The sequence below is a fragment of the Macrobrachium nipponense genome, chromosome 20, assembly GCF_015104395.2.
Source record: "Macrobrachium nipponense isolate FS-2020 chromosome 20, ASM1510439v2, whole genome shotgun sequence".
Lineage (NCBI taxonomy): Eukaryota > Metazoa > Arthropoda > Malacostraca > Decapoda > Palaemonidae > Macrobrachium > Macrobrachium nipponense.
This window is the reverse complement of record NC_061089.1, coordinates 79,838,596-79,864,851: the sequence shown is the minus strand read 5'-3', so window position 1 is coordinate 79,864,851 and position 26,256 is coordinate 79,838,596. Positions and strand designations below refer to the sequence as shown.

Sequence of the window (26,256 nt, the reverse complement as noted above, 5' to 3'; positions counted from 1 at the left end):
TTTGTTTTGAGGGACGCTCAGCAGGACGCTAAGCAGGACGCTTTTGAGGACGCTCGGCAGGACGCTTTTGAGGACGCTCAGCAGGACGCTTTCCAGGACGCTTTTATTTAGGACGCTTTCCGTTTTTTTACGTTTTTGCGCTGCACATTCGCCAGGAACGCTTCGTGGCAAGCTCAGCAGGACGCTTTGCGAGAGAAAAGACTTGTAGAAGGCGTTTTATTTGCTGTTCAGGACGTTTCTTATGGACGCTTGGAACCGCTTTATAAACGCTCGTCAAGAGGAAGGTTTTTTTCAGGACTCCTCCACAGGACATTCCTTTACAGAAATTTTTAAAAAGGATTCGGAGTTAGCGGAGAGACATACCCGAATTTTTTTCTTCGATCCCTCTTTCCCTCTTAATCGATTTCTCTGAGAAATCGGGAAGATTATATACTCGGATTCCTGGGTGACTTTCCGTCATGTTAAAGGGTTTTTCCCCTATTAGCAAAGTGCTAATAGTTTTGTCTAGTAAGGACGTTTTCCCCATTGTCAAGATACTAAAGGTTTTGTCATTTAAGTGGGGGACCCTCATAAATGGGGTAGTTCTCATTGACTATAGATTTTAAACGTTTTTTAATCGTTTTTAAGCGATAAACTCATTAACAAATTTCGAAGAGCTCTCATTCATTTCAGAGGCTCATCCGGGGAGTAAGAAAAAGACTTGTAGACTAGATCCAGGAAGTCTTATGTCCAATATCATAAGAACTTTGAACGGTCCTTTTCGATCCTCGGTTCTCTCTTGATGATCTCTATTCGAATATTACTCCCTTTTCTTGGCAAGAGTCAAGGAGTTCTTTTAAAAAGTCTCATTCATTAGAACGTGGACAGTCGTTTCCTTTCTTTCTCTCTTCCTCGTCGAGGAAAGATGTAGTAGAGAATTCGATGTTCAAATTACTACAATACTTACGTAGTTTATCTTTGCGTCATTTTGCTAACGCATGGGTCAAGTCATATACGCATATAGTATTTACCTCTGCGGATAGAACGCCGAAAGAACTGTTGTTCTAATGTATTTATTTGACACTCCCTTCAACCTTCCAAGAGTTTTCGGAGTAAGAATAACTATTCAGGTATTACGACAACACCAACTCAGATTCTGTATTTAGCGAATTTTGTTTCGTTTAAAATATGCCTGCTTGAGAGTTCCTTTTGCTCGATAATTTCATACCTATCCCTTCGTAAAAGGAGTAGCTGGCAACTCAGGCAGATAGTGCGAGACGATGAACAGGCTGCTGTTACTGTGATGTGATCTACGCAGTACCGGGCTAGCTCGGTGTCATGCGCGTTGTTGCGTTCTGCAATACAATCATGGATTTAGCCTCGGGTTGAGGAAATTTCTTAGTAATCATGAATGAACACGCCTTCCGTTTACTTAGAAATTTCAACAAGATATCTTAACTTATTGTTCGGTGCGGGTTTACCGCACGGTAACAGATTTCTGTACGAATCTACCGCGGCATAGCACTATAATAATGCTCTCCTGCTTATGCAAAGTGCAGCCTTATTTAGGGAAGGAAGCAGGGCTGAGTGAGGGAATGGATGAGTTTTTGCTGGGACCGCATTTTCCTCGCTGGAGAAGCTTGTTTTCCCTGAATAAACAGCAATTCAGACCTCTACAATTTTTCCTCACGAAGAAATTGGAATAACATCAAAGATCTTGTAATAATTCTAATTTTCTCTCAACGGCTTGAGGATCACCTCGGGTGATAGCGAGAGGGTGCCAGACATCCGAACAGAGGAACAGATGTTCTGGCACCTTGTCTGAAAGAATTGGAAGCCACCAAATTGGTCGCTCTCCATGTTCCTCGAAGGGTGTTTGGATCGAGTGGCCCAAATCATCTCGGATAATTTCTCAGCTCTTTCATAGCTCAAGAACAGAGAATTGGTTATGGGCTTGGGCACGGAAACGTAACGGTCCTCAAGAGGTTCGTTAAACTAGTGCACGTCCGTGTGGGTCTTCTCGATCGAAGGCAACAACTACTGACGTCTGAGTAATCCTCACTTAGAAGTATTTCGAAAGTAGGAGAGACTGAGGGCGTCCTTTCGTTAAGTTTTTCGTAATTTTGAAGACGAAGGAGCTTCCTACTTAAGTTGTTTCCCCCTTATTCATGATCCTAGAGGATTAGCTTTAGTCGCCACATGTTGGCCTCTAAGAGGTTGGATTCACAGAGGTCAGGTAATTCAGAGAATTGTCCAAAGACCCTTCCCCGAGAGAATCGGTGTAATCTAACTTCGTCACTTAGTGAAGTATCTAATATCTCTCCTCTCTGAGTCTGAAGGCGTTCAGACTATCGAGAAGCGATAAGATCTTCTAGATTAATGGCAGTCTCTTGGCCAAGGCAAAGCAGTGCTGCCTATTTTCAGTGTTCAATCGGAGCGGGCGTTTGGGGGGTTCTGGATAGTGAAGGGAAATGACTGTTCCTCCAACTCGACCTCTGTGAATTTCTTTATGTTCTATCTTTCCGTATGAAGTACAGATAAGATAGAAGTCCTAACTATTGTAGAATATGCAAATATGTTGTTGACGGCCTCTAGGCTCAGAGATTCGGTTCTGTCAAAAACAAACACAAAGCTTCACACGATCTTTGAGTCTGGGGAGATCTTGAAATTCTCTGGATCGCAGGTTCCGGCATGGAACTTAGACGTAGTCTGAGTTTCTGATGCCAAAAGCATTTCGAACCTATCCTTTCTGCGAACTTAATACACGTGACCAGAAAGGCTAACATTCTACCGCTCTAAGCCACGGCAAAGAGGGTAGTGAGCTTTTAGCTATCTTAGAGGTTTTAGCTTTAAAGGACATAATGCGGTCTGTCCTCTAAGCCTTCCGTTCTTGATAAGAACGAAAACCTGTCTAACCCTTGACCCGAAGGTTTGGAGACCAAGGGTATGGCACAAATTATTGGTCAAAGGCATTAGAGAGTCCTGTGCCCTGTCGGGTCTCTCAAGTTTTATCTTAATAAAACTATAGTAAGATCGAGGTCAACGGACAATCTGCGGTGTTCCGTAAAAGACCAGACTGGTTCAGTCCAAGAACACCCTGGCATTATAGTCAAGGAGTTCTTTTAAGAAGTCTCATTCATTATGTTTGCATAAAGATTTGAGATTTTTTCTTAAAATGAATGCTCAAGAGGTGAGGGCGCGGCCTCGGAAGCATTTCAACAGAGCATGACACTCAGTAACATCCTGAGTGCCAAGCTTTAGCGAAGCAACTCTGTGTTTCGCTTCACACTCCCCGACGATGTGAAGAGACATTTGAGATCTGAAGTCGCTAGGACCCATACATAATCCGATATATTATTGGGGGCAGCAAGCACCACGAATCCTATCCTATAGAAAAGGGATAGGTGCTGCTTTTAACTTTGAAAGAAGGGTTGGTCGCTTGAGGCGCGTTCCTTTTCTTTAGCCTAGAAGTTATGGAACTAACTTTAATAGGTTAGGTCAGGTGGTGGTTTTAGCTTCGTTGCCCTCAGAAGTATAGTCATAGGTCTAGTCACCATGGTCACGCCCCTGTTGACAGATCATCTAGAGCGCACCAGCATTACAGGTCTCTACCTCGCTGGCAACTCTAGTAACGCAGAAGCAGACTTAGTGACAGTAATCACGAAGTCGGCTATGCTAACAGGTGAGGAACCAGATGTATATCATCAACTTAATTTAGTTTTTCCCAAAAAATCCTATTGTCTCTTCCCACCATCCGAAGGTGGGATTCAGCTATATATATATCTGTCAGGTAAGTTTCATGAACAAATGTTATTGTTATAATACAATTAGTTTGTTCATACTTACCTGGCAGATATAATATAATTAAAGTGCCCACCCACCTCCCCCAGGAGACAGTGGCACTGATAAAATATGGAATAGAAAATGGGAATAGTTCCTGATATTCCCCTCCCCCAGCGCGGGAATGGTTTACCACCACCTGGCCGCCCACTGCGTGTGCCGCGAATTTTGAAATTCTGTCGGACTTCGGAGAATACAGCTATATATATATCTGCCAGGTAAGTATGAACAAACTTAATTGTATTATAACAATAACATTTTCTCTCACCGGCTTGAGGATCACCTCGGGTGATAGCGAGAGGGTGCCAGACATCCGAACAGAGGAACAGATGTTCTGGCACATTGTCTGAAAGAATTGGAAGCCAAACTGGTCGGCTCTCCAGTTCCTCGAAGGGTGAGTTTGGATCGAGTGGCCCAAATCATCTCTGATAATTTCTCAGCTCTCTCATAGCTCAAGAGAGAGAGTTGGTTATGGGCTTGTTGGGCACGGAACGTAACGATCCTCAAGAGGTTCGTTAAACTAGTGCAGTCCGTCCGTGCGCGTTACTTCTCGATCGAAGGCAACAACTACTGACGTCTGAGTAATCCTCACTTAGAAGTATGTAGAAAGTTGAGGTAGAGACTGAGGGCGTCCTTTTTCGTTAAGTTTTTCGTAATATTGAAGACGAAAGGAGCTTCCTCTTAAGTTGTTCCCTTATTCATGATCCTAGAGGATTAGCTTTTAGTCTCCACATGTTGGCCCTCTAAGAGGTTGGATTCACAGAGGTCAGGTAATTCAGAGAATTGTCCAAAGACCCTTCCCCCCCCCCCCCGAGAGAATCGTGTAATCTAACATCGTCACTTAGTGAAGTATCTAATATCTCTCCTCTCTGAGTCTGAAGGCGTTCAGACTATCGAGAAGCGATAAGATCTTCAAGATTAATGGCAGTCTCTTGGCCAAGGCAAAGCAGTGCTGCCTATTTTCAGTGTTCAAATCGGAGGGGGCCGTTTCTGGAGATAGTGAAGGGAAATGACTGTTCCTCCACCTCGACCTCTGTGAATTTCTTTATGGTTCTATCTTTCCGTATGAAGTAATGAGATAAGCTAGAAGTCCTAACTATTGTAGAATATGCAAATATGTTGTTGACGGCCCTCTAGGCTCAGAGATTCGGTTCTGTCAAACAACAAAGCTTCACGATCTTTGAGGTCTGGGGAGATCTTGAAATTCTCTGGATCGCAGGTTCTGGCATGGAACTTAGACGTAGTCTGAGTTTCTGATGCCAAAAGCATTTCGAACCTATCCTTTCTGCGAACTTAATACACGTGACCAGAAAGGCTAACATTCTAACCGCTCTAGCCACGGCAAAGAGGGTTAGTGAGGTTTTAGCCATCATCAGAGGTTTTAGCTTTAAAGGACATAATGCGGTCTGTCCTCTAAGCCTTCCGTTCTTGATAAAAACGAAAACCTGTCTAACCTTGACCGAAGGCTTGGAGACCAAGGGTATGGCACAAATTATTGGGCAAGGGCAATTAGAGGAGTCCTGGTGCCCTGTACGGGTCTCTCAAGTTTTATCTTGATAAAACTATAGAAAGTCGAGGTCAAGCGGACAATCTGCGGTGGTCCGTAAAAGATCAGACTGGTCATGTCCAAGAACACCCTGGCATTATAGTCAAGGAGTTCTTTTAAGAAGTCTCATTCATTATGTTTGCATAAAGATTTGAGATTTTTTCTTAATATGAATGCTCAAGAGGTGAGGGCGCGGCTCGGAAGCATTTCAACAGAGCATGACACTCAGTAACATCCTGAGTGCCACGCTTTAGCGAAGCACTCTGTGTTCGCTTCACACTCCCGACGGGATGTGAAGACGACCATTTGCAGATCTGTAGTCGCTGGGAGGATACATATCTCCGTAGAATATATTATTGGGGGCAGCAAGCAACACGAATCCTATCCTATAGAAAAGGGATAGGTATGCTTTTAACTTTGAAGGGTTGGTCGCTTGAGGCGCGTTCCTTTTCTTTAGCGTAGAAGTTATGGAACTAACTTGGATAGGTTAGGTCAGGTGGTGGTTTTAGCTTCGTTGCCCTCAGAAGTATGGTCATATGGTCTAGTCACATTGTGGTCACGCCCCCGTTGACAGATCATCTAGAGCGCACCAACATTACAGGTCTCTACCTCGCTGGCAACTCTAGTAACGCAGAAGCAGACTTTGGTGACAGTAATCACGAAGTCGGCTATGCAAACAGGTGAGGAACCAAGATGTATATCGTCTACTTAATTTAGTTTCCCAAAATCCTATTCTGTCTCTTCCCACCATCCGAAGGTGGGATTCAGCTATATATTATGCTGTCAGGTAAGTTTCATGAACAAAATGTTATTGTTATAATACAATTAAGTTTGTTCATACTTACCTGGCAGATATATATAATTAAAGTGCCCACCCACCTCCCTCAGGAGCAGTGGCACTGATAAAATATGAATAGAAATGGGAATAGTTCCTGATATCCGCCTCCCAGCGGCGGGAATGGGTACTACCACCTGGCCGCCCACTGCGTGTGCCGCAAATTTTGAAATTCCGTCGGACTTCGGAGAATACAGCTATATATATATCTGCCAGGTAAGTATGAACAAACTTAATTGTATTATAACAATAACATGTTTAGAATTTTGTTTTAATTATAAATCTTCAATGAGAGTTCATCAGGCTTTTAGAAGAATCCTGAATTATTGCAAACTGGCTATAGACTACAAATTGAAATATTGGAACCCTGAAGAGGTAGGATTTGAGTAATTGCACTTTGCAATGTGATCCTGATAAATGAACCAGTAATAAAAAAAATTTTTCATTACCAGTTATTAAGCCAAAAAGTAATAATTACAAAAATGTGTTCGTGGTATGATAAACATTATTTTGTTCATGAAACTTACCTGACAGATATATATATAGCTGTATTCTCCAAAGTCCGACAGAATTTCAAAACTCGCAGCACACGCAGTGGGCGGCCAGGAGGTAGTACCCATTCCCGCCGGCTGGGAGGCGATGATTCAGGAACCATTTCCGCTTTTCTATTCATATTTTTTCTCGCCGGTCGGTAAACACCTGTTTACAGACCTCCGCCCAGGATTTTTGGATTTGACTCGTTCTAAGTATCTGGATTGACTTTTGGTTTTGACTCTGGATTGTTGGATTGGCATACGCGATAGTGGACTGTTTTTTTATTTTGGATTGGCTTTTCTGTGAACGTGATGTCTGGATCAAGTTCAGTGAGCTTCAGAGTGTGTGTGAGGAGTGATTGCAAGGTGAGGCTACCGAAATCATCGGTAGATCCCCACACAGTATGTATGGGGTGTAGGGGGCATGTTTGTGTGTTGGATGATCGATGCATTGAATGCAAAAGTTTGACTGATGATGGATGGAAGGTGTATGAGTCCTATCGGCGTAAGTTGGAACGCGATAGGATCAGGAGGGCTTCCTCCAAGAGCGGTTCTACGAAAGGTAAGGGAAGTAACATTTCACCCATTTTAACACAAGTAGAATTTGCTTCACCTAATCCTGTGTTGTTGCCTGAGGGCCCTGGTTCTGTGTCTGGAGAAGGTAATGCCCTTTCTCTGATTCTAGAGTCGTTACGCACTCTAGAGTCCAAAGTGTTGGCCCTAGAAAATGGCTCAAGTAAAGTGTGTGATCGTGCCCCTAGTGTTGTGGAGGGGGCGTCAGATCGGCCCCATAATGCCTCTAGGCCTAGACCTCTATCGGACTCCCAGGACTCAGGGAGTGGGTATGTCGAAAGCCGCAAGAGGGTTACGGGGGCTCCCCACCGATCTGGCGTCCCTTCGGCAGGACCTGTTGTTAGTTCCCAGGCTGCCAAGGAGCGTGCTCAGGCTCGCATCTTAAGGACGTTTTTCGTCCTCCGAGGCGCCCTCCCTGCGCAAGGGGGGGGGGGGGGGTGGGGTTGGAGCGCTCGGAGAGACTCGCGTCTGTTGAAAAGGACTTTTCCGAGGGAGGACGCTTTACGTCCCCTCTCTCCGTTATCTTTGCGGTCTTCTCCTGCGTCGTATGACGCGTTTCCTCCACAGAAGAGAGGTAGGACGTCGTCCGAGGACGACGCTGAGAAGCGCTTCTCTCCGCGCCTCGGCGGAGAGGCAGGTTGCTGTACCTGTGAGAAGGAAAGGAGGCGTCCCCTCGCCCCTCGTCTTCTCGCAGGCTCAGCCCTTCACCTCCTCTTGTTTCTTCACCAACGAAGAATATTCTTGTGTCTCTTCAAGACCAATTGTCTGCTTTAATGGCTCAGAAGACTCGCCCAGCAGCAGTTGAGCCTAACGATAGGAGGACGCCAGACTGCCTGTCAAGAGGCGAGCGCAGTCTCTCGTTTCTTCTCGTTCTCGTTCTCGTTCTACGGGTAGGAAGTCTCGTGGACAGGACGCTTTTCTTCCCTCTCGACGTCCTGATCAGCCCGCGCGTCAGGACGCCTTGAGGACGCTCGGCAGGACCCTTGGAGGACGTTTTGAGGACGCTAGGCAGACGCTTTTGAGACGCTGCGTCGGACGTTTTGCTAGACGCTTTGCCTGTTGAGAAGGCTTTCGAGAGCGCCCAGGAACCCGGTTTTCCCTTTGAAAGCGAAAGCTGGACGCTTTAGCGGAAAGCGTAAGGACGCTCCTCTAGAGCGAGTAAGAGTAGCCTCTCTTGACGCTCAGCGCGGTCAAGACGCTCTTCGTTCTTCGAGCTCTAAGGATCGACAGAAGGTCAGTCGCTTTGAAGAAGCTGATATACGTAATCCTCGAAAGCCTTTGTTGAAGGCTAGACCCGTTGGGCGCACGCCCTCTCCAGAGGTGCAATCTCCTTTGCCTCTTAGGGAGGAAAGGAGAGCTTAGTAGTCCGGGCGGTACTCAGTTTGAGGAAGGAAACAGGCCTTCAGTTTCGTCTGTGTCCGATTACAAGGTGCTGGTTCGACTGTTACGCTCTTCTTTTGGAGAGAATTCCAGCCTGCCGCTCCCAATCTCCACCCTCTCAGTTTTCGTCATCTAAGTCGTGCAAGTTCCCGTGAGTTTGTGGAATGAAAACTTCTTTGTCCACTAAGAGAGCGTTTAAGAAGTTGCAGGATTGGATGGAACGTCGGAAGGATCAGGGCAAGTCGACTTTCGCCCTTTCCTCTTCAAGACTAAGTGGGAAAGGCAGCATCTGGTATGAGACCAAAGGAGAAGTAGGAGTTAAGATCCCGTCGTCTTCCCAAGGGGACTTTGCTAGTCTGGTCGATGCACAGAAGAGGTCTCTTTTATCGACTGCTAAGATTTCGTGGACGCCAACGGAGATTGACCATCACATGAAAGGTCTGTTAAGGACTCTTGAGGTCTTTAACTTTCTAGACTGATGCTTGGGAGTCCTGGATCTTCAATCTCGGAGTCCTGACTCGTTGAGTCTGGGGGAGCTGTCCCAATGTGTTATCCTGCATGGACAAGGCCGTCAGGGATGGTTCGGAAGAGTTAGTGTCTCATTTCGGCACTGCTTTTCTCAAGAAGAGAAAACGCTTTTCTGCAACTTTACGGCTAGGTCTGTTTCTACATCGAGAAAAGCGGAGTTCTCTTTGCGCCTCTTTTTCGAGCCATCTCTTCCCCCAGGCTATGGTAAAGGACCTGGCAGTGTGCCTACAGGAGAAGGCTACCCAGGACCTCTTGGCCCAGTCTTCAAGACGTCCCGCAGTCCCTACCACGTCGTCTTTTGGACGACCACCTAGGAAGGTTAAACCCTTTCGTGGCGCTCCTCCCTCGAGAGCTGCTCCTCGAGGGAGAGGGCTTGCAAGAGGAAGAGGTTCCTTCAAACCTAAATCCTCTAAGTGAGAATCAAGTCCTTCAGATGCCGGTCGGAGCCAGGCTAAAGTTCTTTGCGGGGGCATGGAGAGAGAGAGATACAGATGCGTGGTCCCTCAAGATAGTGAAACAGGGGTGGTACAAGATCCCATTTCTATTTTTGGACCCTCCATCCTCTATCCACAACTCCCAGAGATCTTTCCCCGTCCATATCAAGGGGAGAAACGTCAGATTCTTTTCGATCTTTTAGATCAATGATCAAGAAAAGAGCGGTGGAACAGGTCTTAGACCTGGGGTCACCAGGATATTTTACAACAGACTTTTCCTGGTACCAAAGTAGTCGCCGGGGTCGGCGTCCCAGTCTTGGACGTAATGGCAGGCTGAATCTTTTCATAGAAAAGAAAAAATTCAAGATGAAACGCCTCAGTCGGTTCTAGGAGCCTTAAGACCGGGCGACTGGATGGTGTCCTTGGACCTACAGGACACATACTTTCACGTGCCTATCCACCCTCTTTCAAGAAAGTTTCTGAGGTTTGTGTTAAAAGACAAGTTTGGCAATTCCGAGCCTTTGTTTCGGTTTAAGCACGGCTCCGATGGTATTTACCATGCTCATGAAGAACGTAGCGAGATGGTTACATTCTGCAGGAATAAGAGTGTCCCTGTATCTCGACGATTGGCTTATCAGAGCATCGTCAGAAGAGAGGTGTCTGAAGGACCTTTCACTTCACGTTAGCCTTGGCGAGGTCCCTGGGACTTCTGGTCAACCTCGAAAAGTCGCATCTGACCCCAACACGTCCATCGTGTATCTGGGGATTCAGATGGATTCAGTGCTTTTCGAGCGTTTCCGTCCCAGGAACGACAGCTGCAAGGCTTAGAGAGAGTTTCGGCCTTCCTGGGAAGGAAGCTTGCTCGGCGAGGGAGTGGATGAGTCTGCTGGGGACCATTTCCTCGCTGGAAAAGTTTGTTTCCCTGGGAAGACTACACCTCAGGCCTCTCCAGTTTTTCTTGCGAGAAGAATGGAGAGTCAAAGAGGATCTGGATGCGACCTTTATGATCACCAAATCGGTGAAGAACCATCTAAGATGGTGGTTAGATCCTCGGAAGTTTCGAGAGGGGTTGTCCCTAAAGCTTCTGAGCCCCGACCTAGTGTTGTTTTCCGACGCCTCGGTGTCGGGATGGGGAGCAACGCTAGGAGGGGAAGAAGTGTCAGGCACCTGGAGGGGGGAACAGGTGTCCTGGCACATCAATGTGAAGGAACTAGCGGCGGTTTTCTGGCGCTACAGTTTTTCCAGCAAAAGGTTGCAGAAAAAAGTTGTCCAAGTCAACTCGGACAACACCACGGCCCTTGCGTACCTAAAGAATCAGGGAGGTACACACTCCCGTCCTCTATTTTACTTAGCGAGGGAGATTCTGCTGTGGGCAGATGCGAGGCGAATCAGGATCCTGACGAGATTTATCGCAGGAGTCCAGAACGTCAGAGCAGACCTTCTCAGCCGACAGGATCAGATCCTGCCGACGGAATGGACGCTGCACCAGGACGTCTGTCGAGAGCTATGGAGACTGTGGGGACGTCCTTTAGTCGACCTATTCGCGATCCGTCGAGGACGAAGAGGTTGCCTCTTTATTGCTCCCCTGTGTTGGATCCGGGAGCAGTCGCTATAGACGCTCTGCTCTGGGACTTGGGCGAACCTGGACGCTGTATGCTTCACCCGCCATTCAAGATCATGGGGGAAGTAGTAAGAAGTTCGCGGCATCGGAGGGGACGAGGTTGACCCTGATCGCCCCGATGTGGCCCGCGAAGGAATGGTTCACGGAGGTAATGTCCTTCATCATAGACTTTCCGAGGACGTTGCCCTGGATGAAAGATCTACTCAGACAGCCCCACTTCGCAAGATATCACCGAAACCTCTCCGCTCTGGGTCTGACTGCGTTCAGACTATCGAAAAGTTGGCCAGAGCGAGAGGTTTTTCTAAAGCCAGCTGCGGGAAAGCGATCGCCAACGCAAGGAGGACTTCCTCGAGAGCTGTTTTACCAGTCGAAGTGGGCTTCCTTCAGGGCATGGTGTAGAAAGGAGGGAATTTCCTCTTCCACTACCTCTGTGAGCCAGATAGCCGATTTCCTGCTATTTTTAAGAAATGTGCAGAAGCTGGCAGTCCGACCATCAAGGGATATAAGAGTATGCTGTCAGCAGTCTTCCGACACAGAGGCCTAGACCTTACTGACAACAGAGATCTTCACGATCTCTTGAGATCATTTGAGACTACCAAGATACCTCAGGCGAGGCCCTCCTTCTTGGAACTTAGATTTAGTCCTTAGACTGTTGATGTCGAGTCCTTTCGAGCCTCTCCATGAAGCATCTCTTAGGAACTTGACGAAGAAGGCTCTTTTCCTAACTGCTCTGGCGACGGCGAAGAGAGTTAGCGAAATTCAAGCCATTTGTAAGCGAGTAGGCTTCAAAGGTGACAATGCTGTCTGCTCTTTGAGTCCCACTTTCTTAGCAAAAAATGAAAACCTGTCTAACCCTTGGCCAAGGAGCTTTGAAATTAAGGGTATGACAAGCCTTGTGGGCCAGAACCTGAGAGAGCCTGTGCCCTGTCAGGGCTCTAAAGTTTTATGTTCACAAGACAAAGGAGGTACGAGGTCCCTCAGATAATCTGTGGTGTTCGGTTAAACGGCCCGATATACCATTATCCAAGAAATGCTTTGGCGTTCCTTTTCTGCGGGACGTGATTAAAGAGGCTCATTCGTCTTACCAGAAGACCGATTTGAGCCTCTTGCGAGTGAAAGCTCACGAGGTCAGAGCTGTCGCAACCTCGCTTGCCTTCCAAAGGAACATGTCGATCAAGGACATCCTTGACGCCACCTTTTGGAGGAGCATTCAGTATTCGCCTCACACTACTTGAGAGATGTGAGAACGCTATATGAGGGACTGTTGTTTCTCTTGGGTCCCATTAGACGTTTCTGCAGACACAGTCTTGGGGGCTGAAGGTAGCTCTCTCCCTATCCCTTAGTTAGGTTTAGGTTAGTTTTTAGTTGTTGTGTTTTTTGGTTGTGGTGAGTCTTTGGTGAAGACCTTCCATCTCCATCTCTTAGCTTAGTGTTCAGGGGGTGGTCAGTTGCTTCGTTGCCCTCATATGTATGGCTCGATGTTCTTGTCACGTTGAGGTCACGTCCCTGTTGACAGAGCATCCAGAGTGCACCAGCACTACAGGTCTCCACCTGGCTGGCAACTCTGATTAAGCACAAGCAGTAATCACAGAGTCTACTTTGCTAACAGGTGAGGAACCAAGGTGTACATCATCTACTTAATTTAAGTTTCCTACAAATCCTATTCTGTCTCTTCCCACCATCCGAAGGTGGGATTCAGCTATATATATGTCTGTCAGGTAAGTTTCATGAACAAAATGTTATTGTTATAATACAATTAAGTTTGTTCATACTTACCTGGCAGATATATATATAGCTGTATTCTCCGAAGTCCGACAGAATTTCAAAACTCGCGGCACACACAGTGGGCGGCCAGGTGGTAGTACCCATTCCCGCCGCTGGGAGGCGGATATCAGGAACCATTCCCATTTTCTATTCATATTTTATCAGTGCCACTGTCTCCTGAGGGGAGGTGGGTGGGCACTTAATTATATATATCTGCCAGGTAAGTATGAACAAACTTAATTGTATTATAACAATAACATTTTTTATATGTAACCAGTTTACTAGTTAAAATGAGTGTATAAAATTAAAATCACTCCAATCTTCTTTCAGGTAAGCCACTTCATGTGTCTGCTGCATATAGTGGGAGGATTGCTTGTGCATACCAGACACCTTTACCCTTGCATGATGATTTATCCTCAGCAGATGAAGGAAGCATTACATTCTCCTGTTCATTGGCAATATATGAATGTGAATCTACGGGAGGTAAGGTTATATTTGAAATTAGTATTGAAAATGTTCTCTTAGATATGACACTATTAATGCTAAGCTAAACATTATCAAGTTAATTTTTCATGTGTTTTCTTACATGTATGAGGAGACTAATTTAGCCATTCTAAATAACTTCTGTACTTGATTTAATATGTATACATCTCACAAGTAATGTTCATGACTACATTTTATATTAGAGTTTTGTAAATTGGTTTATACATGAACTTCCCTGGCAGATATATACTTAGCTATAGTCTCCGACGTTCCCGACAGAATTTCAAATCTCGCGGCACACGCGACAGGTAGGTCAGGTGGTCTACCTTACCCGCCGCTGGGTGGCGGATGTACGAACCACTCCCGTAAGCTTGTCAGATTTTTCTCTGTCGCAGGAACGATAACAACTGTTGTCGGTTCCTCTCGATAGTTTTTCGATTCTCGCTTGCCTGGAGTTAATTTGGACTTCTTTTGGTGACGTATTCGCTTTGTTTGGCTTGGCATACGCTGATTGTGGACCGGTTTGATTTTGAGTTTGATTTTCTTTAACGATGTCTGACCTAGATTCGGTAGTTAAAACTTCGGTTTTGTTTAGGGTTTGCGTGAATGAAGGATGTAAGGTGAGGTTGCCGAAAGCTTCGGTAGACCCCCACACGGTTTGCATGAAATGCAGGGGGAATGAATGTTCTTTTGCTAACCCTTGTAGTGAATGTAAGGGATTGAATGAAGAAGAATATAAGGCTCTCTCTTCTTATATTAGGAAGTTGGAACGTGATAGAGTGCGTAAGGCTTCCTCTAGAAGTTCTAGTAGATCTAGAATGAGTGAGTTGGATGTGGATCCTAATGCTAACGTAGAATTAGAACCTTCTTCCCAAGTTGCAGCCCCTGCTCCCCGCACCGAAGCCGAAGATTCGCCTTCGGAGGCGGCAGCTCTGAGAGCCACGATTCGTTCTATGGATCAGAAGATTCGTCAGTTGGAAGGTAAGGAGAGTGTTAGTGATCAGTGCAGTGTCCCCAGTGTTGTGGAGGGTGCGTCTGACCGGCTCCTTAGTGCCTCTAGGCCTAGACCTCTTCCAGACTCCCAGTTCCAGTGGAGTAGGAAAGTCGAAAGCCGCAAGAGGGCTAGGGAGAACCCCCACCGGTCAAGCGTCCCCTCGGCAGATCCTGAAGTACGCTCCCAGGCTGCCTCGGATCGCTACAAGAAGGAGCTACTACGCCAATGCTTCTCCTCTTCGTCGTCTCCCTCTCTGAAGAGAGGTTGGAACTCCCCGGATGCGTCGCGCCCGTTGAAGAGGGCTTGGAAGGCTCCCTGCAGTCCTTTGGCTTCTAGTCCGGAGGTTTTCCCGGAAGAATCGTCGGTGGAGGCGAAGAAACCCAAGAAATCCTGTGAGCGTTCTTCTTCTCGCGCTCCGCGCTCGGCGCCTGCTTCCGAAGAAGAACAACAAGATTCGCCTACGAGAGTACTCGCGGGACTTCAAGCTCAGATCACGGCGCTAGCAGACTCTCTAGCAGTTAGATCACGTAGGAAGAAGGACGTTTCTCTTCCGATCAAGAGATCTAGGCGCCGCTCTTCAGAGGATCGTTCTCCTCGTTTTTTTAGGACGTTTCCTCCTTCATATGGGGAGGTTTCGTATGAGGTAGGGGCTCGCGTGAGCGCCCTCGCTCGCCTGGCTCTCTTTCGACTTCAAGGCGCCAAACATCGGTAGGACGCTCTATGGAGAAAGAAGTTTTTTCTCAGATTGGATTTCCGCTTCCGGTAAGCGCACTGCACCTGCTCATCACGCTATTTCTTCAACTCCCTCGCGTGAGACTTCTCCTCAGCAGCCTCAAGATTCTAGAAGGCGTCCTTATGCAAGTAGGCGTTCTTCGTCCAGATGTCACTCTCCTCGAGTGTCAGATCGTGACTTCTCTCCTGACAGGCATCAAGAGTCTGGTAGGAGTCGTGTGCATGATAGACGGCCTGCTGTTAGCCGCTCGCAAGGTAGGCGCCAAGAGCCTACTGCACATCGATCTCCTAGTAGGCGCTCGTCTCTTTTAAGGCGTCATACTCCTGATTATTCTCCTCGGGGCAGACAACAAGAGTCTTTCAAGCCCGCCCTTACTCCGTGTAGGCGCTCTCCCGCTTCTAGGCGCACTTCTCCTGACCGTTTGTCTCTTGGTAGACAACAGGAATCTCGGAAGCGCCCTTCTCCAAGTAGGCGCTCGTTAGCTTTGAAGCGCCCTTCTCCTGAATGTTACCCTCTTGTTAGACGTCAAGAGTCTCGCAAGCAGCCTTCTCCTAGTAGGCGCATTTCGCCTTCCAGTCGAACTTCCGTTGATCGTACGCAACTGGACAGGTATGGAGAGCCGCGCAAGCGCTCTGCTCTCGATAGGCGCTCTTCTCCTGGCAGCCGCTCGCCTCGGGATAGGCGCAAAGAGTATAGTAGGCGCTCGCCTCCTCGTAAGCGCCCTGTGGATATTTCCGAGGATTCTCGGAGTAGGGCCGCCCTACCTCTCCTTCGGCTGAGATTCCGTCTACCTCGAAGAGGGAGTCTCATCGTAGGCATCCCAGATCTTCTCTTCATTTCTCCAGTGGATGTGAACTCTTCTAAGAGAGGGCGTTCTCCAACCTCTCGCTCAACTCCTACTAGGATCCCTTCGTCACCTAAGGATCTTCCGCGCTCGCCTCGACAAGACGTCCTAGAAGGTTCAGATGAGGAACCGAACACTTCTGCTGCTGTGTCTTCTTACAAGAAGCTTACAGAGCTACTTTTGCAAGTTTTTGGGGATTCCCTTTCTCCTACGGCTCCTCCTTCTCCTCACTCACTTTTTTCAACGGCGAAGACAGCGAAGAGTTCTTCTTGTGTGAGGATGAAGCCAACTCTTTCTATGAAGAAGGCACTGAGGAGTTTTGGTTCCTGGATGGCTTCCAAAGAAGAAGCGGGGAAAACGATGTTCGCTTTTCCTCCTTCGAAGTTATCAGGACGCGCTGGTTTCTGGTATGAAACAGGAGAGTCCTTAGGATTGGGTCTACCGTCTTCGGCTGATTCGGATTTTTCGGCGCTGGTAGATTCGACAAGGAGAACTGCCTTAACTCTGCTAAGACGACTTGGGCAATGAATGAATTGGATCACATGCTCAAAGGCAGTGTTTAGAGTGCTAGAAGTATTTAACTTCCTTGATTGGTCGTTGGGAGTCCTAGCCAAGAAAATTGAAGTGCCAGAGTCAATTTCGCCAGAAGATCTTATGTGTGTTTTGTCTTGTATGGACAAGTCGGTAAGAGACGGAGCGAGTGAAATCGCCTCCCTGTATGGGGCCGGGATCGTGAAGAAGAGGTCGGTTTATTGTTCCTTCTTAACGAAGTCTGTCTCCCATGCCCAGAGGTCTTCTTTGCTGTTTGCTTCCTGATGGTCTGCTCAGTTGTTCCCTAAACATCGAGTGCAGGACATTTCAAGATCACTGTCGGCCAAAGCCACCCAGGACCTTTTGGCACAGTCGGCAAGAAAACCTCGCCCTTCCTTCCCTACCAAGGCTAAGAAGGAAAAAGCAAGTGTTCGAGAACCCTTTCGAGGGGCGTCTTCATCAAGAACCTCTACGTTTAGAGGTCGTAGACCTTCAAGAAGGGGTAAGACTTTCGCCAAGTCTGTTAAAGCCCCCATAACTTGCAAGTCCTTCAAACAACGGTGGGCGCCAGACTCTTAGAAGTTCGCAGGAGTCTGGGCCAAAAAGGGGCGGATCCTTGGACCCTTTCTATTTTGAACCAAGAAAATTGAAGTGCCAGAGTCAATTTCGCCAGAAGATCTTATGTGTGTGTCTTGTATGGACAAGTCGGTAAGAGACGGAGCGAGTGAAATCGCCTCCCTGTATGGGGCCGGGATCGTGAAGAAGAGGTCGGTTTATTGTTCCTTCTTAACGAAGTCTGTCTCCCATGCCCAGAGGTCTTCTTTGCTGTTTGCTCCTCTGTCTGCTCAGTTGTTCCCTAAACATCGAGTGCAGGACATTTCAAGATCACTGTCGGCCAAAGCCACCCAGGACCTTTTGGCACAGTCGGCAAGAAACCTCGCCCTTCCTTCCCTACCAAGGCTAAGAAGGAAAAAAGCAAGTGTTCGAGAACCCTTTCGAGGGGCGTCTTCATCAAGAACCTCTACGTTTAGAGGTCGTAGACCTTCAAGAAGGGGTAAGACTTTCGCCAAGTCTGTTAAAGCCCCCAAATAACTTGCAAGTCCTTCAAACAACGGTGGGCGCCAGACTCTTAGAGTTCGCAGGAGTCTGGGGCCCAAAAAAGGTGGGGGGGGCGGATCCTTGGACCCTTTCTATTTTGAGGAGAGGTTACCTCATCCCTTTCGTCGAAAGACCTCCCTTGACGACCATCCAAGGGAACTGACGGCCAGGTACAGAGACCCCATCATGAATCAAGCTCTCCATCTAGCAGTAGATCAGATGCTGGAGAAGGGGGCTATCGAACTAGTGACAGACCATCATTCATCGGGCTTCTACAACCGCCTTTTCCTAGTTCCGAAACATCCTCGAGGGGGTGATGGAGACCGGTGTTGGATGTAAGCGCCCTGAACTTCTTCGTAGAAAAAAAGAAGTTCACGATGGAAACGCCTTCATCAGTGCTGGCAGCACTTCGTCCAGGGGACTGGATGGTTTCCTTGGATTTACAGGACGCTTACTTCCATGTACCGATCCATCCTTCCTCGAGGAAGTTTCTCAGATTCATGATGGGGGGAAAAATTTTTTTCAGTTCAGGGCTCTGTGTTCGGCCTCTCGACGGCCCTCAAGTGTTCACGGGGATTTTGAGGAATGTGGCTCAATGGCTTCATTTGAAAGGGGTGAGGATATCCATGTACCTCGACGATTGGCTAATAAGGGCCAATTCAGAAGATCGTTGTTTGAAGGACTTACAAGTAACTTTAGAATTGACGAAGGCTTTGGGACTTCTCATCAATTTCAAGAAGTCGTCACTAATTCCCGAGCAAGAGTGTGTGTATCTCGGGATACAGATGAACTCTCTGAGTTTTCGGGCTTTCCCTCGCAGGAAAGGATAGCCCGAGGATTCGAGAGAGTAACAACCTTCTTAGGGAAAGAAGTATGCACAGTGAGGGAGTGGATGAGTCTGCTGGGGACGCTCTCCTCGCTGGAGCAATTCGTTTCCCTAGGAAGGTTGCACCTGAGACCGCTCCAATTCTTTCTTCATCGGAATTGGAGTCGTCGTTCTCAGATTATTTTGAACGTTCTCAACCTGTCGTTATCCCAGGACATCAAGAAACATCTCTTATGGTGGACAGATCCCAACCTCTTTGCGAAGGGACTGTCTCTTCAATCACAGACCCCAACATGGTGTTGTTCTCCGACGCGTCGGACACGGGGTGGGGTGCAACTCTGGGAACCAGCGAAGTGTCAGGTACCTGGGTGGGTGACCAGGTAGCCTGGCACATCAACAGAAAGGAGTTGATGGCTGTGGTTGGTTGGCTCTGAAGGCTTTCGAGCCCAAAGTCAGAAGATCGGTAGTGCAGGTCAACGCGGACAACACTACAGCTCTGGCATATATCAGGTGAAACAGGGGGGGACGCATTCCATTCTTCCCTGTACGAGACGAGCAAGAGACCTTCTTCTGTGGGCAGAAGAAAGAGGAATCAAGCTTCTTACCAGGTTCGTGCAGGGAGAAAGGAATGTAAGAGCAGATCTCCTCAGCAGGAAAGATCAGGTCCTTCCCACAGAGTGGACCCTTCATCTGGATGTATGCCAAAGCCTGTGGAAGTTATGGGGCAGGCCACACATAGACCTCTTTGCCACGTCAAAGAACAAGAGGCTGGATCCTTACTGCTCTCCGATATCGGATCCAGAGGCATTAGCAATAGATGCTCTTCTTCTGGACTGGAACGGACTCGACGTCTACGCGTTTCCCCCCTTCAAGATCCTGGGCTAACCATCAAGAAGTTCGTAGAGTCCGAATTCAACGAGAATGACCTTAATCGCTCCCTTTTGGCCGGCCCAAGAATGGTTCACAGAGGTACTGGAATGGTTGGTGGACCTTCCAAGATCGCTCCCGCTAAGGAGCGATCTACCTCCAGACAACCCCACTTCGACAGGTACCACAAAAATCTCCTCGCTCTCAGTCTGACTGGCTTCAGACTGTCCAAAGTTTGGTCAGAGCGAAAGGCTTTTCAGCAACAGCTGCTAAAGCAATCGCAAGAGCGAGGAGACCTTCCACCTTGCGTGTATACCAGTCAAAGTGGGATGTCTTCAGACGTTGGTGCAAGAGGAAGAACATTTCCTCTTCCAGTACCTCTGTGACCCAAATTGCGGATTTCCTTATTTTCCTCAAAGAAGAATGTCATCTGGTTGTGTCAACTATTAAGGGATACCGCAGTATGTTGGCGGCGGTATTTCGGCATAGAGGCTTAAAGATATCCGATGATAAGGACTTGCATGATCTTATTAGATCATTTGAAACCATTAAGCGTCCTCATGTGGTACCAAACTGGAATCTAGACGTAGTTCTACAATTCCTTGGATCGTCTAGATTCGAACCTCCTAGCTTAGCCTCTTTCAAGGATCTGACGAAGAAGGCTATCTTCCTTTTGGCCCTTGCTACAGCTAAGAGAGTGAGTGAGCTCCAAGCTATTGAGGGCAATGTAGGGTTTAAGGAAGATTCTATGGTGTGTTCGTTTCTTCCAAATTTCCTTGCAAAGAATGAAAAACCCATCACGGCTTGGCCCAGGAGCTTTGAAGTTCGTAGTTTATCTTTTCTAGTAGGGGAAGAGCCTGAAAGAACTCTTTGCCCTATGAGAATTATGAAGTATTTCCTTAAGAGGAAGGAACAACTTAAGGCGAATCAAGATGTGCTTTGGTGCTCTGTAAAGAACCCCACTCGGCCCATGTCGAAGAATGCTCTTTCCTTTTTCTGAGAAGCCTTATTACAGAGGACATGTGCTTGTAAGGAAGAACATTTTAAACTACTGAAAGTGAAAGCTCACGAGGTGAGAGCATCGCAACTTCGCTTGCATTCAGAAAAAATATGTCTGTGCGGAACTTGATGGAGGCGACTTTTTGGAGATGCCAATCGGTTTTTGCAAACCACTACCTACGTGATGTAAAAATCACATATGATAAATGCTTCGCCTTGGGTCCTTTCGTATCGGCGGATTCGGTGCTGGGGCAGGGAGCTGAAATTACTTATCCTGTGTAAATTCTTTATATGTTACCCTATTTTATATTGTTGTTTTTTGGTTGTCTGAAAGAGGTTGCAGGAGGCACCTCTTTTTGTCGTAATATTAACCCTTTGTATTTTGGTTAGGTGGTCTGGTGGGTTTTGGCTCCTTGCAGAGGTAGTGGTAAGGATCTGTTAGGTAAGCGGACAAGGTCCCTCTAACAGCATCCGACTTGGATTCTACCACAATAGGGGATCACATATCCCAGTGGTAGATCCGAGAGTCTTTCAGCATCAGGTCACGTCCTAGCTGTAGCTCTCCAGGCAATGCAGACTCAGAGATAGTATCTATGAAGTCTTCATCCTGAAAAGGTGAGAACCAAGGTTTTTATATCCTACAACATTAGTTGTTTCCCGTCTTACCTGTATTATTGAGCTGTCTCTTACCCTCCACCAAGGGTGCCAATCAGCTAAGTATATATCTGTCAGGGAAGTTCATGTACAAAAATGATATTGTTAAACTACAATAAAGTTTTGTACATACTTACCTGGCAGATATATACGATTAATGGCCCACCCAGCCTCCCCTCAGGAGACAGGTGGAAGAGAAAAATCTGACAAGCTTACGGGAGTGGTTCGTACATCCGCCACCCAGCGGCGGGTAAGGTAGACCACCTGACCTACCTGTCGCGTGTGCCGCGAGATTTGAAATTCTGTCGGGAACGTCGGAGACTATAGCTAAGTATATATCTGCCAGGTAAGTATGTACAAAACTTTATTGTAGTTTAACAATATCATTTTCATACTTTGGAGTAAGAAATTGTGAAGTCCATTTTCTTCATACAATGAGAGATCTGACGTTTTTGCTCCGAGTCCATATTATTTTAATGTTTTGGCATTTTTTTACCTGCTATAGAAAATATATAGTAAGAGTTTTGTTTGTGAACATATTTTCTCTTGATTTGATTATTGATTTTTTAGTTTTTCAGATGCGATACAGTTTTTAAAAATTTTACGTTTCTTGATTTGATTTAAAATCTTCCAGGTTCTCAGTGGGTTTTGGAAGACAAGTTTGACCTTAAGGATACTGTGTCAAACCACGGAGATGCCAGTACTGCTGACTTTGATATAGCCTACCTCTCCAAGGTGGCTCAAGGACGATCAAATACGAGATTAACTTCAGCACTAAGTCAGGAAGATTTGTCGCAGCCATTCCATGGTGACCATGTTTCATCTGATGCTCTCCATTCGATATCTAGTCAGTACTGACATCTAAGTATAATAGTTTGGTGGTCTAATCTATTTACCTAATGATGTTTGTAATAAAGTAAGAATAATCATGTACAGAAGACAAGGTCCCTGAAAAGTCAGATATGAAAACATTGGCAATAACAATAATTATATGGGCTTGGAAAGGAGGTGATACAAAGTGGAACATTTCAGAAACAGTCCCTTGGCAATCCCTTGGAAATCCTGTAAATCGTGTTCAGACTGAGTGTAGACCATTTTGTTATACTTAACTTTACATCCTGTTGGCATGTCAGGAGGAACCTTTTTTCTCATCCAACAATTCAATGACAATTTTCCTGGGTCAGCAGAGAAACAGTAACTTTCTGTATGGGGCACTAACTACCAATGGTAGAATAGTCATACTGAAATGATAGAGAGCAAAGTGATTTATTTATTATGTTACTAACCAGCCTTGCTAGACTTTTTTGATAGATAGATATGCTCTCCTTCATTTCAGTTTGTAAAGTCTGACTTTGCATTTTTAACCAGATCTGTGAATGGAGAAAATCTTAGTTTTCTTGAATTTTTAGTGAGTTTTCAGATGAATTTAGCCAAGTATTTTAATATCTTTATGCCCTCATTTTAAGTTCTGATATTTATCCTTCATGTTGAAGGCATACATACTTGTTTCCAAGTAATGTAACCATTCCAACATCTCCATTGTATTATCTCTAACTTCCTATATAGGTAAAGACTGAAACTATACTAAGTAATTGCCATCCAAATCACTTAAGATATTCCCTCTTTCTTATCAGTATGAACTCAATATAGCATGACTGATGGATGATATACCTCAGAAATATGTTCTCTTCCCTAGTATATGTGAGATTTTTCAGGCTGTGTTCTCTGCTATGTGCCAATAAAGTACCAGTCTTAAAATTGTAATTGACTTCAATAAATATTGTCATATAGATCTGTAATCAGACTTCAGTAAACTTTTTGTGTCTTCTAGGTCAGTTATTGGTGCCAAGTCCTAGTACTCTGCATTCACTAAGGAGCAACCGTTTTGATAAGCGAGGCGTTAGTGTCAAACAGAAACACCCAGTTCAGATTGACTGGGTATCCAAAGAAGATGGTTCTCACCTACTAACTGTAGCCATAGGAAGTAAGGTATGTTGAAATGGGTCTTCCATTATTTCCTGAATGTTTTCTTACTCTTCACTTCCCATATATCATTGTGTATTAATGACATCTCAAACACTGTGTAGCATCTCAACATTGGTATCATATTTTGTATTGTTAAATTTCAGCTTATTTTCCTCCTATGATAATTAGGTCTAGACTGTTATAAGTATGTAATGCATATCTGACATAATGCACGAAGGAGAAATAAAGAGGAATAAAATTCCCTCTAAGTCCTCAAAAATAATAGTAGTTTGACTTTTAAGGTCAGCAGGTTTTCTCAGATTTTTTTTTTTTTATCTGGAAACCCAGTCTTGACAAAGAATTATTGCATTTGTTCAGGTAATTGTTGTGGGTATTTTCAACATATGTTGTAAGTATATAACGTGTTCCTCTCATACATCTTCAGTTTTCACATACTGTGGCTTATCAATTATTAATACTTTATATTATAGTAATAAGTGCAATTAAGGATCATTTTTAATGGTATTTATGCTCTGGGTCATAATAGGGTATCATATAAGGTACTTTTTGATATCCTTTTGAGACAGAATGTACTCTCTGAAAGTGTGTCTTATTGTTTCCAGATCTTAGCTTATACTAGTGTTGCGGATGAAGTTGCAATGATGAGTTATAGTGAAGGAAATAAAGACAAGGATGCAAGACCTAGACCCTCACTTCAAAAATCCCTGTCTGTCCACAATTTTTCAGATATAAACCTGCCACGGTAAGTAATCTCAAGTGTGTAAGATATCTTATTGAGAAATCCTTAGAACACAGGAGAGGAAAACCTAAGAAATATTGGCCTGATAGGACAGTTGGAGTATTAGAATGAAAATAAAGTATATAGTGTCCTGGAATTGGAAAAGATGAAGGGGACTGGTAGAAACATTGGACATTTTTGCACAAGAGTTCAGAAAGGGCATAGAAGAATATTTAGACTAGATGGAAATTCAGATAGAATGTGCTCAAAATAGAATATAGCAAGTTCAGCACATCTCTGATGATTAGAGTTCTTTCAATAAGTTGTGGAATGTTTGAACTATTCCAGTCAGACATGCTTTTCACTTATAACTTGGATTGCTGTAAACAGTGTTCAGGCAGAAATGAACAAGGCACAGTAGGATGTTTAGCAAAAAAGTTTGATATTCTGTCTCAATTTTTCAGGTGGATGCGTTTAGAAAAGTTGTCCTTAACAACTGCAGATGGACTTGCACCATTACCCATGCAAGTTTCCTGGGTTCGGGATGGCATTCTTGTCGTTGGAATGGACAATGAAATGCATGTATATTCACAGTGGCATATACATAGTAAGTACATTTTGCTATAAGTTAGCTGTCTTTACTCCGCAAAGCTCTTTGTTGTTTATTATACATACATACCGTTTTTCTCTTTCTCTTGCTAAATTTGCAGTACAAGTTGTTTTTACGTGGGTATTGATAAAATTTACTAAGTTTTAAGTTTGTCATAGTATATTATTAGTTTTGTGTGTGGAAAAAATAGTCTGAAAAAAGAAACTTATATTTGTCAAAGTATTTTGTTAGTTTTGTGCGTGGAAAAAATAGTCTGAGAAAAAAAACTATAAATTCAAAATTCTACTTGCAAACAGTTACTACTTGCTGACAGTTAGACATTTAGTGTGCCTCCTGGTTTTTCCTTAGCTGGGATTCGACATGCAATGAGTTATATCCCCACACATTTCTGCTTGTGCACCTTGTGCCTGAATTCCTCTATGGTGGAGGTCTTTGTCTGTGCCCATTTACCAAGGTTGTCAAATGCCTTCCTATCGGTCCTTATTTTGTTTTCTCAATATTTCTTGCTTTCTGACTGATTGCCACTGTCCCCCTCTCATTATTTGTCTATTCCATCTCAGTTTATGAAATCTGTGGTACCACATCTCTTGGTGTCTTTCTTGCAAGTAGTAAGATCTTCTGAATTCATGCAACAATAAATCTGAGCATGTTGTATAGAATTAATTGAAAATCTATTCCATTTTCTTTGTCAGTGCACTTATCTCCACTGAATCGAGAAGCACAGCTTTATACAAGCATTGTAGTTTTTTGTTCAGTTCAAAAGAGACTCATATTTACCCATAAACCAGCATTTCCCTGTCCATTTCATCCATGTTGTTATTTTACTTTTTCTGACTATCTTGTAGTATTCTTTTCATAATGCATTGTGTTGCCAAAGTGACACATTTTTTACCTACTCCAAGACCTGCCCTTCCATCTTAACATAGTCCTAAAATTTATCTTCACTATTTTGCCTTCTTAATTTAGTTATTGAAAATTCCATACACCATTCACTTTTTCAAATCTTGATGCACCTCATGGGGCACCATCTGTAATCAAATCGTAGTGATACATTCACCTATACCTCTCATCCATGCAGAATTCCTTTTCTCCTCTTCTAGTCTATGTAACATCCATTTTACTGTGATTTTCAGTCCTCTCATCTACATTCCACTCTTACATCATATAAACTTTCCTAAAATCAGCAAACACATTTTCCTCTTAATCCTTTGTTATGATATAACAGTCAGTCACTTTCTTAGTAGTCTTTCTGGGACCTTCTGCCTTCATATTATCTACCATTTTGTTTCTCTTCCTATTACTCTATCGAATGCCTTCCAAATTTCACCAAATACTATATACAAACTTTTCATTTTCTCTTTATATTCATCCTGTGTTAAATGCTCATAAGAACTCCCCACGACGTGAATTTGAAATGAAAATTGTATGTTTTAATAATTTTCCAAAACCTTCCTCTAGCACCTTATCCAGTTCTTTCGGGACATGCTTCAGTAATATTATGCCTCTATATTGTGCACTGTCATTTTAACAACTCTTGTTTCATTGCTGGTTTTATTATATTTTTCATATACTGGTTAGTTCATCGATGACTGGTTATCTAGCTGGTTTTTAGTAAATCTTTTATTATTGGTGGAGGCTGTATAATTTTCTCATTTTTATCCTTGATAGGGCTTCCTAACCTTTTCAGATGTTACATTTTCCATTGGTCCATCTATCATCTCAACATCCTCCACACATTCATTTTCATCATTGAGGAGATTTTCAAATTACTGCCTCCCTCATTCAGTCATGTATTTCTTTACAGTATTAATTTGTGCTGTTTAGTGTTTATATACTCTACCCTTTTGTATTTTTTCTATGTTTCCATATTGTACTATTTA

General features: G+C 44.9%; 1 protein-coding gene across 4 annotated transcripts in view; it reads left to right on the top strand.

Annotated features, from left to right (window-relative positions):
* LOC135195346 (dmX-like protein 2) overlaps positions 1–26,256 on the top strand; it is a 572,993-nt gene that overhangs the window by 216,191 nt on the left and 330,546 nt on the right. For all 4 annotated transcript variants that reach the window (XM_064221627.1, XM_064221621.1, XM_064221608.1 and 1 more), the window contains exons 19-23: positions 13,364–13,516; positions 21,697–21,909; positions 22,894–23,051; positions 23,651–23,790; positions 24,231–24,373. In XM_064221627.1, coding sequence (XP_064077697.1) covers positions 13,364–13,516; positions 21,697–21,909; positions 22,894–23,051; positions 23,651–23,790; positions 24,231–24,373 — 807 coding nt within the window. The remainder of the gene's footprint in view (positions 1–13,363; positions 13,517–21,696; positions 21,910–22,893; positions 23,052–23,650; positions 23,791–24,230; positions 24,374–26,256) is intronic.